Here is a 20,003-nt window from a genome sequence, read left to right as displayed (position 1 = left end):
TACCGATGCCGGTAATCCCTTACCTCCAACCTCGTAATGAGGCCCAAAGTGTCTTTGCCCTTCATTCCAGTAATATTATTATTACTGCAGTTCTGAGAAAAGACGCTGCAAAGTTGTTTTTTCCCATTATTCCGGTAATAATATAACTATTACTGCAATAATGAGCATGGACAACATGTCTTTCCCCATCATTACAGTAAGTAATAACATCACTGCAATAATGAGCAACGGCACTGTCATCTTGTCTTTGCACATTATTCCAGTAGTATTGTTAATTCTACTCGAACAAAAGCAAAGGCAACGTTTGTGTCTTTGCCTGCAATAATGAACAAAGACAACGTGAGTGTTCTATAAAGCCCTGCGCCAGCCCCTCACACAGTGATGACTGACGAGTGAAGCGGATCTGTTCAGTCGTCCGTCATCACACACACACAAAACAAACACACACATACACAAATAGACACAATATTCTCACACAAGCTCACACATAAATACATTCACGCACCATCAAAACACTCGCAGACATACATTCTCTAACACACTGCCTCTCCCTCACACATATATGCATACACAGACAAACTCAATATTTCACCTACCCTTGAGCAGCAGCGGTGACATCTTCCCCAGACGCACGAACTCAGCAGCAGCTCAAACGTAAGGAGCCATCACCCTTTCTTCTTCTGGCTCATTCAGGCCTGGGTGTTGACCCCGCCCTCGGCCTGAGACAATCATGGAGGCGGAGGGTTAAAGACGCAATTGTTTCCATACAGGGGCTGGATTTTCAGCGCCCATGCAGGGAAACAAATGCAGTGATGTCAGGTGACCTTGCTTTAATATCTTCCATATGACTGCACATTGGACAGCGCAGGGCGCTTCTGCCCCGACCCCTGTGCAAAGCTATGGAATACAATAGCAATCGCAATAGCAATTTTCAAAGAATCTAAACATGTTTAGATTCTTTGCAAAGTCAAACATTAACTTTGCATTACGAAATGGTTACCTTTATGGAATGAAACCCAGAAGGTCCATATATTAAAGGTGGGGATGGTGTCCTGGTGCCCCGTATGGGCAGGCTGCCCCTGGGTGTGAACGCTGATTTTTCGCCATTGATAGAGAACCCTAGAATGGCGTGGGTCATGATCAGTATGTTAGGTTGAGCTCAACTTAACAAGGGCCCTTTTACTAACCAATCACCCCGATATGCATATGCCTCCACGCCTACCATCTGCGGTTGCGCTACCACTGGATCTGAGTCCAAAGGTCAGGAAGCAAAACTGATAGTGCTCTTTGCCCACTGTGAAACTGAGGGAATGCCTCTGAGCCCATGGATGCAGATGTGGAAGCAGGCATGCTCTAGGGTCTGTCATAGACAAGTAGTCCCCCTTCTGCACATATGAATGACCTGCTGTGGTGTCATCATGTCAACGAAGTTGTCATTGATTTTGCTTGATGATGTTGTTTAGGCAGTGGTGATCTAGCATGGTGCGCCAATCTCTTTTTTTTTAATTTAATGACAATCTTACAAGAAAAGCAAGAAAGAATCCCTTCCTCCTGAGAACTCCAGTGTGTTTATTTTTATTATAATGTCCAGCACTCAAATGCTTGAAGTAATGGCAAGAAGCCTGATCCAACTTCGACCCGAAAAACTGTGGTGAAGGTGGACCACAATTGAGTCAAGCTTGCTTGGTAGCTTGGGGTTTGGACTCTCCCAAATCTGGGGCTGAACCAATGCCCAGAAATGAGTGGCTTTCCTCCACATCTGTCTCCTGAGGATGCCCCCAGGTGCCATCTGCATAACTATACCCGAAGTCTGCAGCATCAGCTGCAGAGGTAATCATGTGATCAAATGTGAACTCTTTCCTAGACAATGTCTCTAGCCTGATCTTGTCGGTCAGTTCCTAGGTGCTCCAGAAACGTTTTCTGCATAAAGGAACAGGCCTTCCCAAGCGAACGTGAAGGTGTCCCCCAGACTCCTTGCGCGAGGATACCTGCTGGAAAACCGATGACACTTGGTAATGACTGCTGTTGCAAACTGGGCGATCTGAGGCCTGCCCCACTCGCTGAAGATCCCAGAGGCTTGCTGGAGCTTCCCCCATGGCAGGACCACAGCTCCCTGCTGAGAGAGTCTGCAATGGTGTTCTGAACGCCCGTTAGTCAGAACGGGACTAGAAAGATCTGCAGCGCAATGACCTAGCGCTACAGGTTCTGAGCCTCCAGAGAGAGGATGAGCATTCTCGTCCCATAGTGCTTCTTGAAGTAATACATGGTGGTTGTGTTGTCTGTGAAGACCTTGATCACCTTTCCGATGAGCTGAGGCTTGAAAGACTTGAGAGCCCAGAACACTGACCATAGTTCCAGGATGTTGATATACAATGCCTTCTCCTCTGGAAGCCATAGCCCTCTGGCATATAGGTGGACCGTGTGGGTATCCTAACCTTCCAGTGAGGCATCTGTCGTGACCATCGCCTGATACACAGGGGTCATGAACGGAGCTCCCTCCAAGATGTGAGGGCGAATGGACCACCAGTGCAGGGCTTGGCGGAAAGCTTGATAGAGGACTATACTTGCTTATCCCCATCGAACCGATCGTCGACAACCTTGGCCTGGACATCCTGCCTGAAATGTGTGACCCTCAGCCAACCTGGATGAATTAGGGCAACCATGTTGCCCATCTGCAGGAAATTGGAATCAACAATATACAGGGCGACAGTGATGGCATGGTCAGATGCCACCTCCCCCTCTTGAAAGATGGTCAGAGCCTCTGCATTTTTGTCTTCTGGCAGGAGATCGAGGATGGGCCCCAACTTGAACCACTGCTCTTCTTTGTACCGTGCAAGGATGACTAGGGTATTGGCAGCCTTAACTGTAGACACAGCGGTGGTGGTGATGCTCTTGCCAGTCGCATCCAGCTTCCTTCCCTCCCGATCAAGCGGCTCTGAGCACAAGGTTGAAGGATTTGAAGATCTCTTCCTCGCAGCCACAGAGACCACTGAGTCTGGCGTTGGATGGCCTCTGATGCATCTAGGAGCCATATCTGGCACACTTTACTTTTTCTCTAACCTCTCCTTTTTTGGAAAAAGACTTCTATATCACCAGCAGTTTGTCCTCCCACACCTCATCCAGAAGCGGGACCAAGACTGCAGTCTTTCTGGAGGATTCACAATGCCCGGAAGAGGAATTCCTCCTTCTTTGCCTCTGGGACCAGGTTGAAGAGCCTGGCTGCTTGGGAAATCATTGCCTGGAAAGATCCCACTTGATCCCGGGGAGAGTTCCTAGATGGTAGGTCGACATCTAGCAGTTCACCGTCCCCATGGACATAGTCTTCAAATTCATCTGCACCTTGGGCATTATCTGTATTAGGGTTGGTGTCAGTACCGGTGTCTGTTCTTGTGAGAGCCAGCTCCTCCATGATAGAGGGGCATGCAACAGAGGGCGGCTGTGGGATTGCAGGCACAGGAAGAGGTGGTACCTGGTGGGGCCAAGACGGTCTTAGAGAACTGGCCAGAGGAGCCAGTCCCAGAGCCACAGGAGGGCCAGAAGCCACAGGCGGTAGTCTATGCTGAATCTCAGAGCCTAAAGTGTGGAGAGTCAACAAAATGTTCAGAGAAACATCTCTTGGCAATGGGTCTCTCTGAGCATGTATCGGTGCATGTGGCCAAGGGCTTGTAGGGTGAGCAGGCTGAGGCGATTGTGCAGGCCATGGGGCCAGCCCTGAAAGCAGGTCAACAACCCCCTCAATATGGTGTGAGCCGACTTCTTCTAAGACTTCATCCTCTTTTTCCTCCTCTGACAGGATGGTATGAGCAGAGACGGGCTGGAGACACAACCCTGGGAGGCCACACAGGGGCGGCAGGAAGTTGAGGGGCCCTTGTGAGCTTTGGCAGAAAAGAGATATGTGGAGGTGTGTCCCTCTCTCTGCTGGAACCCCTCAGAAAGGTGCCTAGCACAGACGCACCTGGAGAATGTAATGCAGGGGGAACACACCCAGCCGGCACTGACGGAGGCTTTGGAGGCAATGTGACTGTCGAGATGGTGCTTGCAGTTGTAGACAAGCTTATCAATGTGTCATAAAACGGTACCACCAGTCTGGCAGACGGTGTTGTCAACAGAGTCTTGGTTGACGAGGATGATGGTTTTGACAACGGTTGTGGTGTCGTCGATGAGGAAGACTTTGGGGTCGTCGACGATGACACTGCCAATGATGATGAACAATGTTTCGTTGATGGCCTTTTTAGGTATTTTCACTTTGGGAAGGGCCTCAAAGGATTTCGACCTCTCGACCTCTTGCCAGAGGGGCTAAGCTCTTTGGACCTGCTATCTCTGGGATAGGCATGACTGCGCAGATACATAGGCCTTACCTTCCTCAAGTCATGAGACCAGTCTCTGTTGCAGATCCTTCCTCGTCTTAGGGGAGAAAGATTGGCAGATGGAGTATCCCTACACATCCTGGTCCAGGCAGTGAATGCATTTCTGTTGGTGGTCCTCGATGAAGACATTCTTCTGGCCACATCTTGAACCGGCCTTGAAGAGGCTCTTCTTCTTGGCCTTCGACATGGTCCATGAACTGGGCCCAAAACTCTGTCTGCACCCTCACACGAGGTAATGATCTGACGGACGGCGGTACCAAGACCGGCAATGGTACCCGCTGCCGACAAGTCACAATGGGGATGGTTTTGAAGAAAATGTGATGTAAAACAATACAAAATAGGCAAAAACTCAAGAAAGTTGAGGAGCGAAACTCAAGACTCCCAACACGAAAATTCATAGCATGTGAATCCATGCAAGACCCATGCTGGAGAACAAGAGTTACAGGTAAGTAACTTGTTCCATCTTTCTGTGGGGAATCCTGTGGTATCCATTCTTCTCCAGACTCATCTCCCACCAGCTGTTCCTCTTCAGATAATGATGATATAGGTCATCGAAGCAGTCCTTCCATGTGTTAGGTTCTTTGTGATGCTCCACTAGAGACACTGCCTGAAATGAGCGAGACTGCACTTACTTGGGAGGTGACATTTTCATCCTCTTTGTCGTTGGCAATGGATCCAATGATAACCTGCCTTCTCTCTTCTTTGGAACTCTGGTTGGAGAAGAGGATTCTCTGTCTGGTGCAGGCGCTGTCATCTTTAAAGTTCGGAAATGATGTTCTGTAGAGAGTGAGACTCGTTAAGGGCAGGTTGGAATGGGTCGTCTGTGTCTTCCTCAGCCAAAGCAGGCTTGGTACCTCAGGCCATCCCTGTCCAATGGGGTCACGACAGACATGTAAGGCACTGTTTGTGATCGAAAAGCTCTGAGTGATCCTGTAGCATCAGGTCTAGGAGGGCTGACATTTCTTTTAATGGGTGAAAGCGAAATAATATGTAATCCCATCAACAAGAGACCCATGATCTCTGGACCACTGCAGAACTGATGCAAGTGTTTTGCTACACCCATGGATGAGGTGTACTTTGATAATGAGCGTTTGCATGTCGACGATGGGAGCTTGTTTGCTATTGGCGAGCTGTTTTCGTTAATGTTTTGCTTTTCTTTTGGCAAGATGTCCGTGAACGAAGGTACGCACTCTGACAAATATTATGCAAGCGAGAAGGACTAAGGTGAGGATGTCAATGACACATGCTTGGTGATCTGCGAGTGCTTCTTTGATGATTGCTGACAGTGGTTTTGTGCATGACCTACATGCAGAAGCGCAGACAGGTAGGGCCAGATCGGGCTAGGCCAACCCAAAATCTGCAAATGCCCACTCAGTCTGCAACGCTATGTGGGCATTTACAGATGTCGCCCTACACACTAAGAAGCCGTGGTCGCTCTGTGGCTCAGCTCTGACTGCTACCTGGTTCCTGGCTGCTTGGAGCATGTTAGCCAGAAGCCTGTGGAGCAGCTAAGGAGGCGGCAGCAAGGTGTGGAACAGCAGGTAAGGGGGAAAGCATTTTTGTTTGTGTATGCTTGCGTGGTTTGTGTGAGGATTGTATGTATGTATGCGTGCGTGGGTGGGTTTAAGTGTGTGTATGTATTTATGTGAAGGTGTGTCTGTAACTGCACACATATGAATTAATGTTATGTTGGTGCGTGACTGGTGGTTGAATGTGTATGAATGTGTGTGTGTATCTCTATATTTGTGTGTATCTTTGTATCTATGTATGTGCATTTCTATTTTTGTAAGTATCTGTGTGTGTGTGTGTGTGTGTATATATATATATATGTTTTTCTGTTTGTGTATCTCTGTGAATTATCTCTATATATGGGTGTGTGTGTATATCTGTGGGGGTGTATCTGTGTGTAACACTGTGTATAACTGTGTATTTGTGTGTGTGTGTGTGTGTGTGTGTGTGTGTGTGTATTTTTGTGTGTATCTGTGTGTGTGTCTGTGTGGACCTGTGTGTGTGTGTATATGTGTGTGTATGTGTGTATGTGTGTGTTGTGTGTATGTAAGTGTGTGTCTGAGGGGGGAGCAGAAGGCTGGGGTCAGGCTGGGGCCTGGGGATGGGTATTGGAGCATTACTTATTTTACAGTGATATGCCATTATTTTACTAGTATTTATGAGAAATGCAAGTGTTATAATGCGAAGGAGGGCTTGGGTTGGGGAGGATATTATTATGGGGCTGGCTTTGTACTACTGTGGCATGGAATGCTGTACTCACATTAAGGGCAAAGCCAACATGAGTGTTATTACATGGGGATGGAATGTTTCCTTACTGTGGCATGGCATTATTGTACTTGTGTGGAGGTCAAAGGCATCATGATAAGTGTTCTTACATGGGGGAGGGGCATTTGAGAAGCCCACAAGGCAATGTTTACTTAATGTGGCATGATATTTTTGGGGTTAGGTGAGAAATACAACATGATGAGTGTTTTTATATGGCAGAGAGTTGTGTAGTCAGCAAGGTCATGTTTCCTTACTGTGGCATCACTTTGTGTTACTGACATTAAGGCAAAGCCAACAGAAGTATGTTCTTATGTGGGGATACTGGCACTTACTAGCATATATTTGCAGAGCCAGCATGAACATGTTTTGTTATAGTTCCATTAATGACATTATGGGCAAATGCAGTCCTGGTGTCGGTAACTAAAAAAAAAACATTTTCTTCACAAAGCTGTTCAGTCCTTAAATAGGGGCTTCTCTGGTTTCAGGGCCTTTCCCTTACTAGTTTCCCATGGCATGGTCCTGCAGAGGTGTGAATACTGAACGTGTTCTGGATCCATAAAGTAGATCTCTGCAGCGAAGTCTCTCAGCAGAATAAGCAGCAGGCCACAAAGCAAGACAGTAGGAACAATATCGCCAAAAAAATGCAGTTAAAAAAAAGCCAAAAAGCTTAGAGCGCTAAGGAGGATTCGCTGTCACAAAACTTGTGGTGAAGTATCCGACGATGGCTACTCTGAGTGGAACTTAAGCCTATCCACATAATTGGCTGAGAGAAAAAGAACAAAAATGAGGTGCAAAGGTTTTAAGTTAAAAGTCTGTTCTCTATGGCTTTATATATTGGGCCTCATTACACGGACGGCCGTAAGTGTTAACGGTGACCGTTAATGGTACCGGTGACCGTTAACCCTTACCGCCTTACTACGAGGTCCCTTTGCGGGTTGGTACTTTAATGACTGCTTTTTGCAGGCGTTAAAAACCAACCCGCAAAGGGACCAGGGAGATAATTACGGTACCGCAATTTGCAGTGCCGTAATTAGCACCTTCCCCATTCCCATTATGCCCTATGGGGCAAAAATGGGAATGGTAAAGGGCAATGGGGTAAGGGGGAATTACCGCCCCACCAACCTTGGAATAGGGCGGTAATTCCCCTTTCCTCCAAGGTGGTGCTGGTATTTTACCGGCAGGAACCAAGGTGCTAATAGCATCTTGGTCCACCGCCGCCCGTGTATTGAGGCCCAATGTATTGCTATGCTATTTCTTATGTACTGGGGGATTCCGAGTCTGAGGATGGGGAAGAATTCAAACATATGAAAGATCCAATGCTAAAGAAACATGATGTAAATGCTCATCTTACATATGGCAAATATGGCTGGCATATAATGGTATTATTGTGGCATCTGAGGCTGCCCTTAAAACAGGACATGACACCTGAAACCTATTCATTTTTACAGTGCGTATTGCACTTCACTGCAAGCTTTTTATTGCATTCGCCTTCAGTTGCATTCCCTCTACTTAATATTTACACGTCTCTATGACAAAGCTCATCTTGTCTCTCCTTTTTGCCATCTGCTTCCTTCTTGTCCATCTTTGAATGTTCCTCTTTTTATGCTAAACGACTTGCTACTAACCTTCTAAATGTATTGTAACTCTCTTTTGAAATATAATCTTCTCCACCTGACTTTTGTATTGAACTGCACATTTTATGTCATGTATGTTTGATGCTCGTTTGTATTTCAAATCATAATACTAATATTTGATATGCTGCTTTTTTGGTTATGTGCTTTGTTTTGTACAGTGTTTAGGGATTATGATCATAGACTTTCAGATCAAGCGTGTTAGTAAATAATATAAATCAAAGTAATAATTACATGACATCCATAATATTTAAACGTTGTCTATGTTAATAACCCCCACACACGATAATAGCTATTGCATTGTTTACTGTGAACATTGATCAAACCTTTTTTTTTTTTTAAAATGCGTAGTTGTCTCACTTTTAGTGTCTGTGTTTCCATTTTTTTTTTCTAATTAGCTCCTGGCGCTCAGCAATTCTGTTTCCTTCTCTCTACACGAGCTGGCGGTCTAGGGATAAACCTCGCCACTGCGGACACCGTTGTTATTTATGATTCAGACTGGAATCCCCACAATGACATACAGGTTAGTATTACATGGTTGTGTATGAGGAGTGCTGGAACTCAATCGTTGCCATTGAAGTGAGAGATGTTTGAACCGAGAATACCTCAGGTGTGCAAGTCTCAAACTGATGGTTGTCCTTTTGTTCTTGTATGGGAAAATACATAACTATACCTGATAAACCAACTATACCTTCAAATGACCAAGTAACTAAATGGTAGAATTCCATTTGTATCTGCCCCACTATACGCAGTTTTACAAGGAAGAGTTTCAATATAGGGGAGGAAGGATAGCTCAGGGGCAAAGTGTTTGTCTTGGAAGAAAGACAACGCAGCGCAACACAGGTTCGAATCTGGATCCCGATTGCAGTAGTCCAGTCTGGATCCCATAATTGCACAGGCAGTTGTCAGACACCTATTGTGGGAAAGGAAAGGTCTGGAAGCATTAATCAGTTGTGTGAAGGTGGCCACAGAGGAGGCAATGGCATTCACTTGTCAGGTCAGGGAAAGTGTGGCATTCAGGTAGACTTCTAGTGTCTTCACTGCCGGGGAGATTGGGATTGTATTGCCATCAATGCTAAATTGTATATTGTGTGTTGAGTTTCTTGATCACTGCCGGGGGGCCTATGAGGAGGATCTTAGTCTTGTCATCGTTCAGACAAAGACGATGCATGGCCATCCACACCTGGATAGTCAGACAGAATTTAGCATGGCGGAATCCTCATGGTAATTGCCAGTGAGGGGAGGAGGATTTGGGTATCATCAGCGCAATTAGTGTAGGATATGCTGATAGAGTTTAGAAGGTCGGAGAGCGGTTTGGTGAACATGTTGTATAGCAAAGGGATAAGCACTACCCTCGGGTAGTCCACAGGATATCATGGCTGGGGAGTAGGGGCGGGGGGCACTGGCATTTTCCGAGAACACTATGATGGTTCTTTCTTTTTAGAAAAAATAGGCAATCCATGGGAGAAATGGGCTGTCGTGGTGAGGTGGTGACATAGGGCCTCTTCACGACTTTGGCGATAACCCTTAAATCCGGCGGTCGCGCTATTACCGCCGGATTTAAGGGTCCGCCAAATCAGGACTTCGGCGGATTTCGCCCCAGCTCTTGGCTGGGGGGAAATCCGCTGAAAATTCACGCTATTACCTTGAATGGGGCATTCCCGAATGGGCTCAATGGGGAATTACATTACCGCCGAACTCGTGATCCGGCGCAATCAGCGCCGGGGAGTTCGGCTGTAGGGCTAATACCGCCAGCGATAATACTGCCAGCGTTACCGCCAAAGCCGTGATCAGGCCTATAGTATTTTGTCGCCAGCCAGATCAAAGGCGTTTGAGCAAACCATCAGCAGGAGAAGGGCAGACTTCCCTTCATCCCTAATCTCATCCAACTAGTTTTTCAAGTCTAACAGGGCAGATTCAGTTCCATTGCCCTGGCGAAAACCGGCGCATTCCCAGGATATGGTTGATTTCCAAAAAGCATAGTTTTGCACAGTAGGCTGCTCTGTCCAAGATTATCAGGAGTAATAGGGCCGTCATGATAGGTCAGTAGTTGTTCAGTACCGTTGGATTTAAAGCAGGATTTTTGATAGGGGGGGAAGCTTCTTTGTGACTACTAGGGACTACCCCTGTGGAGAAGGAAGCCTTAAAGGAGACAGGGATGAAGGGAGCTAGGACCTCCAAGCAGTCCTTAATGATGGATGTAGGGCAGACGTTACCTTTACATCTTGAGGGTTTTAGGCCTTTTAGGATGGTTCTAACTTCCGGCTCGATAACATTAGCGAAATGAAACATAGGCAGGTCTTTGCCAGTGACTATGGTGGTGTGGGAATAAGGTGAAGGTTGTTGGTTAGCTATGAGAGTAGCTTGCTTGAAGTTGCAAGCTGTCGATTTTATTCATCAGGGCTTTTTACATGTCAGTGCACCATGCCTCAACTTTGGTGAACGAGGGAGGTGGAGTGGGTGGGGTTTCCAGTTCCCTGGGGATTGTGCACATTTCTGGGGCATTGTATTTTGCGTTTACTATTCTGGTGTTATAGGTGGTTGCTTTGGCAAGTAAGCTGGCTTTTCTGTAAAGTTTAGCTGCAGTGGTGATGATCAATCTCCGATCATCAGTGGGTGATCGTTTCCACTTTGCTTCCGCTGAGTGCTTTTTGGATCTGATCTCTTGGAGGTCGGGGGTGAACCAGGAGTTTTTATGAATAAGCGTTTTTGTTTTTTGCGGTGCTAATGTGGCGATAGTATCAATGGCTTTTGTCAGAGTTTCGGAGTAGAGGTTGGCGAGCACAATTGGATCAGTGATGTCGAGGTATTCAGATTGTATTGTGTTGAGCAGTGGCAGGATGCATTCTTTCATGATGTTTCTGGAGCTTCAGGCCAATGTGGATGTCAAGGAAGGTGCCAAGAGCTTAGTGTGGGAGATCTTTGCGAGAGGAAATGTCACCACATGGTGGTCAAACCACCAACAAGGGGTTTTTGAGCTGACGACGACCTGACAGTTAAGGTCTGCTATCCAATCTGGGATGCAGTCTTTCTCATGAGTTGGGGCACTGATGCACTGTCTGAAGCCTAGGGAACAGAGAGAGTTGGCTATCACCATTGCATTTCCATTACTCGGGTCATTCAAACCAAGGGTGAGGTCACCAAAAAGGATGGATTTAGATGTACGCTTGATGTTGGTGCCTACTGTGTGTAGGTTGTCTTCAAAAGATTAGGCAGGGCTTGACCTGCAATAAATGAGGTAAATTGAGATAGTGTCTGTGTGTGAGATAGCCAATTTGGCCAGGAGGAGGTTACAGTTGCATATCAGGGTGGTGTTAAGCTGTCTATTGGGCAGTGAATCTTTAACTCTCAGTGCTACATCTCCACCTTTGGTATCAGGTCTATAACTCTGGAATATGGAGTAGCTTGTTGGTAAGGCTAGAGAGAGGGCTGAGCCATATGCTGCATGTAGCCACGTTTCTGTGATGGCTAGGAGATCAAGATTATGTACAGTGATTAGATCATTGATATCTAGGGCATGAGCAGGGACAGATCTTGCGCTGACAAGCACACATTGTAAAGGTGGGGAAGGGGGTGTAGACTTCTTAGGACTGGAACTAGGTATTTTGGTTAGGCTGGTCAGGGGTGAGGCTAGTTGTGCAGGGGGATCTTGTGCAGATCCGCCCCTATTTTATAAGGTAGGAGGTTTGTGTCTCCAGTCGGAATGAACACCTTGATTGTCATTGGGCATGGCAAAATTGCAGTTTCTGTCCAGGGTAGTGACCATGGTTGGTGGTCTGGAGGTTGGTGAAAGGGACCCGGCGTGCGCAGATGCGCTCTCTGAGCTGGGTGTTTCTTAAGACAAGCATACAGGGGGAGCAAGGTGACCTCCAGCAATTGCGCATGCAGAGTCTGCGGTTTCTAATCAAGATGGACTCTGGAGGGGAGACAGCGATGTGCAGTGCCTTTCTGGTCTGCAGTTATTTTCCTTATCAGAGTGTTAGACATAGACACATGGGCAGTGCAGGCGGTTGTCGTTACATAGGGCAAATTGGGGATGTGTTAAGTTCGGGGGCAGGTCTGTGGTGGGATGGGATGAATCTGATGTATTTATTTATTTATTCATTTATTTATTTATTTAATTTGTTACACGCCCAGACCCATGGGTTTCACGGCGAGGTTACAGACAGCTTATTAAAATTCTTGTACAATGTCTACAGAAAGTAGAATAATAGCATTGTGAATGGCTCATACAAACAGAATGTGATTCAGTATAAGGAGTATGAGGGTGGGAGGGTCTAGTCATTCAGTATTTGTTGAACAGCCATGTTTTCAGTGATTTTTTGAAGCTAGCAATGGTTTCCTCATTTTTTGATTCTGAGTGGTAAGAAATTCCACACTCTGGGTGCCAGGACTCTGAAACTGCTCTCTCCTGCTTTGGTGCTTTTACGACACGGGATTTCTAGTAGTGCCTTATTGTGGTATCAGGTAATATTATCCCCATATATATGGTCACCGTAAATAATATTGCCGGGAAAAGGTCGCAGCGATATTATATGGGTGACCATATATATGGGGACAGGGGCAAAAAAAAAAATTTGAAAAAAAAAAGTTGCAGGGGTGTCCCCCGCATGTTCCATGCAATAATGTCACCACAAAAAACGGCCATTTTTTTGGCGAGATTTTTGCATGGCGAGATTTTTGCATGGCGAGATTTTTGTGGCGACATTATTACATGGAACCCTTATTGTTTGATCTGAGCGCTCTGATGGTAGTTTTTTGCTTTATGGCACTGTTAAGGTAGCTGGGGGCTTTGTTAGTGAGACATTTGTAAACAATGCATACAGTTTTAAAAATGATTCTGGCTTTGATAGGCAGCCAATGATTTTGTTGTCTAATGTTGGACATGTGGTCTGATTTCTTTATGCCTAAAGCCGCTCTAAGCGCTTTATTCTGCAGCAGTTGTAGTTTAGTTGTATTGGCATTAGAAGTTCCTAGAAGGAGGATGTTGCAGTAGTCAAGCTTAGTTAATAGCAAAGCTCTAGCAAGTGTTATGCACTGTTAGCAGGTGTAAGGCATTGACGGCTCAGAGTAATGAGTTTGGCTGAGTATGCCATAGAGGATGAGAGGGCAGATATGTGTTTACACATGGTGAGATTGGCATCTAGATGGACGCCAAGAGTTTTAACATGCTTGAGTACTGGTATCAATGTGCCGTCTATATTGATATGTGTGTAATCAGAGTGGAGAGAGCCTAATCTGGATTGGGATCCTACAATGAGAACCTCAGTCTTCTCGTCGTTAAGACGGAGACTGTTCAGTGCCATCCAGTTTTGAATGATAGCGTACATTTTGTTGATGGTCTGGGTATTTTAGGCGTAATCCCCGGTGATAGGGATGAGGATCTTGGTGTCATCTGCAGAAATTGTGTAGATGACACCCACATCGTCTAAAGCTGAGAATAGGAGTTTGGTATAGGCATTGTATAGAGTAGGGTAGAGGCATGATCCTTGGAGTACGATGGGGACCGCTATAGGGTCAGCCGCGTCATTCCCAATGGCGACTCTGGATGTTCGTTCTGCTAGAAACTATTTGATCCAGAGGGTGGCATCGGTCGAGAAACTGAAGTCTTTGGTTAGTGTGTCACAGAGTTTGTCATGGTCTACCAGGTCAAACGCTACTGAGAGGTCCAGCAACAGTAGTTTGGCAATTTTTCCTGAGTCTCTGATGGTGTCTATTTGGATTTTGAGGTTGGTGAGAGCGGTTTCAGTACTATGGTTCGGTCTGAACCCGGATTGTCTAGCTCCTAGGAGTTTATTCTGTTCGAGATGGGTTTGCATTTGGTTATAGGCTATTTTATCAATGATCTTAAGAAGAAATGGGACCGTAGTTATAGGCCTATAATTGGTGGGAATTAGCGGGTTGAGCGTGGGCTTTTTTAATAAAGGTGTAACCCAAGCTTTTTTGATACTGGCTGGAACCAGATTAGATCTGAAGGATGCATTTACAAATATAGTGATGATTGGGGTGAGAGTGGGCACACATAGTTTGACTAAGTGTGCTGGGAAATTGTCTCCATTGCAGCTGGATGCCTTTAGTTTGTCTATGGTGTTAAGCACTGTTTCTTGGGAAACTGGGCTGAAATGGAATACTGGGGTGTTACATACTATGGGGCAGTATTTGGTGTCTGCCAGAGAGTGTTTTTCTGCTAGTATTTTCCTTTCAGTGATGATTTTGTTTTGTGGTAGTTGAATTTTAGGGGCAAGAGCATCTTGAATGGTAGTGCACCATTCTTTGCTTGGTTGGACAGGGTTGATGATCAAGATGGGGGTTTCCAACTTTTTGAGGATGGAGAACAGTTCTTTTGAGTCTGAGGATGCATTACTGATCCTGGTATTAATTTCATTAGCTTTAGGAGCGATGATGGCTGCTTTATAGGTTTTATTTGCAGAGTTGAAGGCTTCAGTTGCTTCAGTAGTTTGATTTTTGATATAGCGATGTTCACACGAGCGTTTGATACGCCTAAGTGCTACTAGTTCCTCGTCAAACCAGAACAAGGTTTTTTTGTCCGAGCGTCTGGTTTTGGTGTCACAGGATGCTAAGGTATCTGTTGTGTTTGTGAGGCAGTTACAGTAGGTATCTGCAAGGATGCAAGGGTTGTTATTTGTAATCATCTTGTCTGTAAGGATAGGGTTGAGGTTTTCAGCAGTGTGTTTGCGGATATTTCTGGTTACATAGGACTCCAATGTGGTGGGCTTAGGCAGATCAGGTTCGAGGCATGCGATGGATAACTTAATGCTATGGTCCAGGGCAGAGGGGTGATTGTTTCTGTGGAGACTGGAGTATTGAGGGATAGTACCCAGTCCAATGTTCTACCTTTATTGTGGGTAGGTGCATTCACCAGTTGGGTGAATAGCTTGTCTTTGAGAGCATTATGTAATGCTTCTGCTTTGTGATCTTGGTTATCGTTGAATCTGTGGTGCAGGTCGCCAAGGACGATACATTTAGTTTTGGGTTTGAACAGGGCAGTAAGTAGTAATGATATGTCTATGTCTGGCTGAAAGTTTTGTGAGTAGAATTTCATATCCCTCTGGTTTATCAATGGGGCATGCTCTTAGATTGAGGTGGGTTTTTGCAACAATGGCTACTCCCCCACCTATTGTTTTGGTTCTATCTTTTGTGAGGATGGTGTAATCTTGTGGGATGGCAATGGCAAGAAGTAGGTCCAGAAGCTTGGTGGAGCCAAATTTCGGTCACTATGAGCATATCTAATTCCTGATCAATTATGTAATCATGTATTTCTGGGGCGTGAGCAGCTATGGAGCGCTAATTTGAGTTCGGTAGTGGGTTGAACCTGAGGTCTTGGTATAGAGTGGGAGTTGCTGACTTTATTTAGGGTGGCTTGAAGCTTACTGGTATTTGTGATGGTCTCTTTTGGAGAATTGAATGGGCAATCCACTGTGGGAATCGTGGTAGTAGTCTTGCATTGAGTGGTGGCATTGGTAGATGTAGTAAGTTGGATAGAGAGCTTACTTAATGCATGTGTTAGAGTGGGGGATGAGGATTTCCTACCTTCTGCACGGGCATTGGGGATGCCACTAGTGGTAGTACTGGCAGGTAGCAAAGTGGAGCTGCGACCAGAGGACGAGTTCTGGTTTGTAGTGTCCAGTGTTGCTAGGTGGGTATTGGTTAGCACAGAGTGTGCAGCAGTGGCTTTGACTAGCATGCATATGTCCCTCGCTTTAGAGCTGGCAGGAGGGAGAAAGGGGTTAGGTTTTGGTGTAGGAATACGTTTGGCACAGAATAAAGCAATGGTATTGTGTTTCGCCAGCAGTGGTGCACAAGTAGTGATTATTGGGCAGAAGGGGCTTGTGGCGAGAGACTGACCTTTTCCGTCAAGGATGAGAGTTGGACGGTAGATTGCAAGGGTTTGGAGACTTTTTGTGAGTAAGGAAGGCATGAGAAGGACTCGGCAAGGATCAGGGCCAATTGAGCCTGACTTTGAGTGCTGCCCCTGAGTCATAGGAGAGGAAGCATGGCTAAAGTAGCTTGTAGGGCAATGGGCAGGATTGAGCAACATTTTAGGTGATATCAGGGAACAGGCAGTACAGACCAGAGGAATAGCATTATTAAGAAACACTAATGGTGGGATGCACTTACCTTCAAGTACTTGCGTGGAGTCTGGCCGTGCATCGTACCATGCTGGGAGGTACCCATTGCACCAAGACGGAGGTAAGCCTCGTGCTGATGGTTGTGTGACGGTTGGTTGGAGCCATGGGATGGGTGCTGGTGACCTTGTAGACGTTAGCAGGGGACGTGAGCCAGTGTTCTCCATGCGCGGACAGGCACAGACAGGCTGTGGCCTTTCCAGTTGGCCTTTCCATTTGGCTGTAGCCAGCATCGCCTGTCGGCTCTGGAGTGCTGCTGGGGAAAGTTTCACAACAAGCCAATTGTAATGGGGTGCAGACATCCAATAAGGGTTGCTGAAGGGTGGATCTGCAGGTCGGACCTTTCAGCACTGCAGGTCTCCTGTAATGGTGGTGGCCCTCTTCTGCTGGACCCAAGGATGTATGGAAGCAGAACCAGTAGATTCTGCATGCCCACGGAGTGCAAGGGCTGAGGCATCCAGAGATGGTGTGTCCTTTTGGAGGGCGTAGACAGGCTCTGGCCTTTCCAGTTGGCCTACGCAGGTGGCTCTAGCCGGCATCGCCTGCCGGCTTTGGAGTGCTGCAGGGTCAGGTTTCACATCTGGCCAGTCATAGCGGGATGCAGACGGCCAATCAGGGTTGTTGGAGGGTGGGTCTGCAGGTTGGACCTCGCAGCACTGCCGGTCTCCTGCAATGCCAGCTGCCATCTTCTGATGGACCCCAGGCTCTATGGAAGCAGATCTGGTAGAAGCTGCACACCCACGGAGTGCAAGAGCTAAGGGATACAGAGATGGTGTGTCCTTTTGGATGGGCGCAGACAGGCTCTGGCCTTTCCAATTGGCCTTCACAGGTGGCTGTAGCCGACATAAGCTACCGGCTCTGGAGTTCTGTGGGGGTAAGTTTCGCATTTTGTTTAATTTTGTAATGATAGCATAGGACGTATATTGTAGTTGCTGACTAAATCTTGTAGACAGGAATCACGTTCTGGGATGGAGGTGTCAGGACTCCTCTGGCTGGCACTGTCCTATTCTGAATGGCAATGCGCTGAGTGCCAGATCCCCCAGTTCTCCTCCTCAGCGTTTGAATCCAGGTAACAAGGTGACCAAAGCTCTGCTCCTCTTCTGATTCAATTTGGAAAATCCTCCTGTATCCAGTGGCTCAGCCCTTTGTCTGCAATGTAATGTAAATTCCTCTGCCAAATCATTTGCATTCTCAAGTAAGAAGAACGTGATTAAGAAAAGTCCCTTCCACTGATGTTTATGGATTTAAATAATGGACTAAACATAACCCACCTTAACATTATATGACACTACAATTTCGATTAGGATTCTGTGATGGGTTTCTTTTAATAATGCACAGTTAAGAGGGCTAACCCTCTAGTTTACGGTGGTCATTAAACTTGAAGTTTCAGAGCCCAGAAATACCCCCCTTATTTGCAATGAACTGTCCAGCTGGGTTACAATATGTATGTATTATGTATTTTTAAGTCTGGCTATATAGACAGAACCAGAAATCATATTCTGATTTTGATTTGTTCGAATATTCTGCATTTACTGGTAAATCTTCCATGCCGGCCACAAGCAAAGTGATGATAACATTATATGCAAATTACGCAGAAAAGTAAGCATTCCAAAATAAGGTTTTAATATGAGTTTAATCGGGCAGATCAACCCAATTCCAAATCTGTATTAGATCATTTGATGGGATAAATGGTTCTAAAGTTAAATAGAAATACGTTAATTAATATGTAACTCTGTGAAACCTTTTAAAATGGGTGTTTACTTCGTCTGTATATTGGAAACTAATATTCCAAGGAAATTGAAGCAAGTGTTCACTGTTTTCCAGCAATTTGTTTTTTAATAAATATTAAAGTATTAAAACATTCTCCGTAACTTGATGAATTACTTGATTTAGTGGTTCATGTATACGTTAGCTGACGCCAAGAGCCTTTTAGTTACGAGTGCAAAGACTGACAATGATGATCATCCATAAAAGTAAGAGTCCAGTTCAAGTCAGCATTTTAAATGAAAGACCAGGAGTTTGTTCAATTTTAATACTTGATATTTTAATTTCTATATATGTATCTTGGCTTTAGAAAACACACATACAGCTTTACCATTTCTTTCTCAAGAATCATTATAAGTGACATAATAGTCGGTGTCTGGACATTCTTCTAGGCAGTGGCGGTTGGTGAATTGTTTAATTGGAGGACTGTAAACGTTCCCACAAATACGTGGGAGCGACCGAGCATAGCGAGGAAGCCCCCCACGCTAATCAGGGGGCTTTTGGGGAGTTTCCCCCTGAGAATTTTTTTTTAAATAGTGGGTTAAAATGCTGCATTTTACAACACATTTTCTGCATAAAATTGGAGAGGAAGCCACACAGTTTGCAATCTGTTTTGTAGGGTAGCTCATGAAAACATCCAATATATGTCAGTCACAAACAGTGTAGAGGAGTATTTTCAAACACATTTTCAGGAATGCTTTCCCACTATATATGCCAGAATAAAATACATTTTCTTGCTAGCTGTGTCCATACATTTCCATGGTGACTGCACTGATATGTGCCGGTATTTTCATATAAGAACATACTCATGTTTTCTTTACAAGTAATGCGAACAATGCTACCATAAGAAAACATGTCCGTGCTGGCTCTGCCAAATTCGTCCATGAACTAACCTATTCCTGTTGGCTTTTGCAGTAAATGTGCCAGGCAAACAATAAGAAAACCTGTCCAGACTGGCTGAAACAATGTAGTCCAGTGTGGCCACATAGGATTACTCATAATGTTGGCTTTAACCCTGACACCCAGTAAAACATGCCATGCCACTTTACAAAAACATGTCCACACACACTGCTACAAAGTGGGACGATCCAGCCATGTAATAACACTTATCATGTTTGATTCACCATTGAAGCCCAGTAAAAAATGCCATGCCAAAGTAAGAAAATATAGCCTGCCAAATTATCCCTCCTTCCACCCCAGATCAGTGTCCCCCATGCCCAGTGTACAAATACAAGCACACACACGCATTCATACAGCATTCCCTCCCTCATTCACATCCTCACACTTACAGCATTCACTTGCTCACTCACATGCACAGCCATACAGGTTTCACACTTCATTCATCTGCACACCCAAATAGCAAACACTCCCTCATTCACAGGTGCACCCTCCCATACAATGCGCACTCTCCTTCGAAAATAACTTTATTCTGCAACATGACCTAAAAGTATAAAAGAACAACATAAACAAAATAATATAAACAAAATACATAAAAGTAAAAACATTAAGAATACAATCCAAGCCAATTAAAATTACATCATAATCATAAAAGAACATAGTAGAAGTACAATGTTAAACATATTGCCATTACAAAAATTGGTGGGCCTGCAAACATGGTGCATCCTGAGCCTCAAAGAAACACAGAGGTGTCTTTGCAGGGCTGAGGATAATATGATTGGCATGAGATCAAATCTACGGCACACAGTTGGAGACCTATCCTGGCCCTTTAAAATCAATTTGAAATACTCCATCCTATTACTAGGGGGAGTAATGACAGCATGATTATTTTGCATCAACATTTCCTTATCTCACCTCTCACC

General features: G+C 45.4%; 1 protein-coding gene across 8 annotated transcripts in view; it reads left to right on the top strand.

Moving 5' to 3' along the window:
• CHD5 (chromodomain helicase DNA binding protein 5) overlaps positions 1-20,003 on the top strand; it is a 2,731,226-nt gene that overhangs the window by 1,423,337 nt on the left and 1,287,886 nt on the right. For all 8 annotated transcript variants that reach the window (XM_069610277.1, XM_069610279.1, XM_069610280.1 and 5 more), the window contains one exon: positions 8,671-8,795. In XM_069610277.1, coding sequence (XP_069466378.1) covers positions 8,671-8,795 — 125 coding nt within the window. The remainder of the gene's footprint in view (positions 1-8,670; positions 8,796-20,003) is intronic.

Source organism: Ambystoma mexicanum, chromosome 8 (genome assembly GCF_040938575.1).
Source record: "Ambystoma mexicanum isolate Mex_15411 chromosome 8, UKY_AmexF1_1, whole genome shotgun sequence".
In the NCBI taxonomy this organism is placed as follows: domain Eukaryota; kingdom Metazoa; phylum Chordata; class Amphibia; order Caudata; family Ambystomatidae; genus Ambystoma; species Ambystoma mexicanum.
Note: the sequence above shows the minus strand (reverse complement) of the source record. Positions and strands in the feature narration are given on the sequence as shown.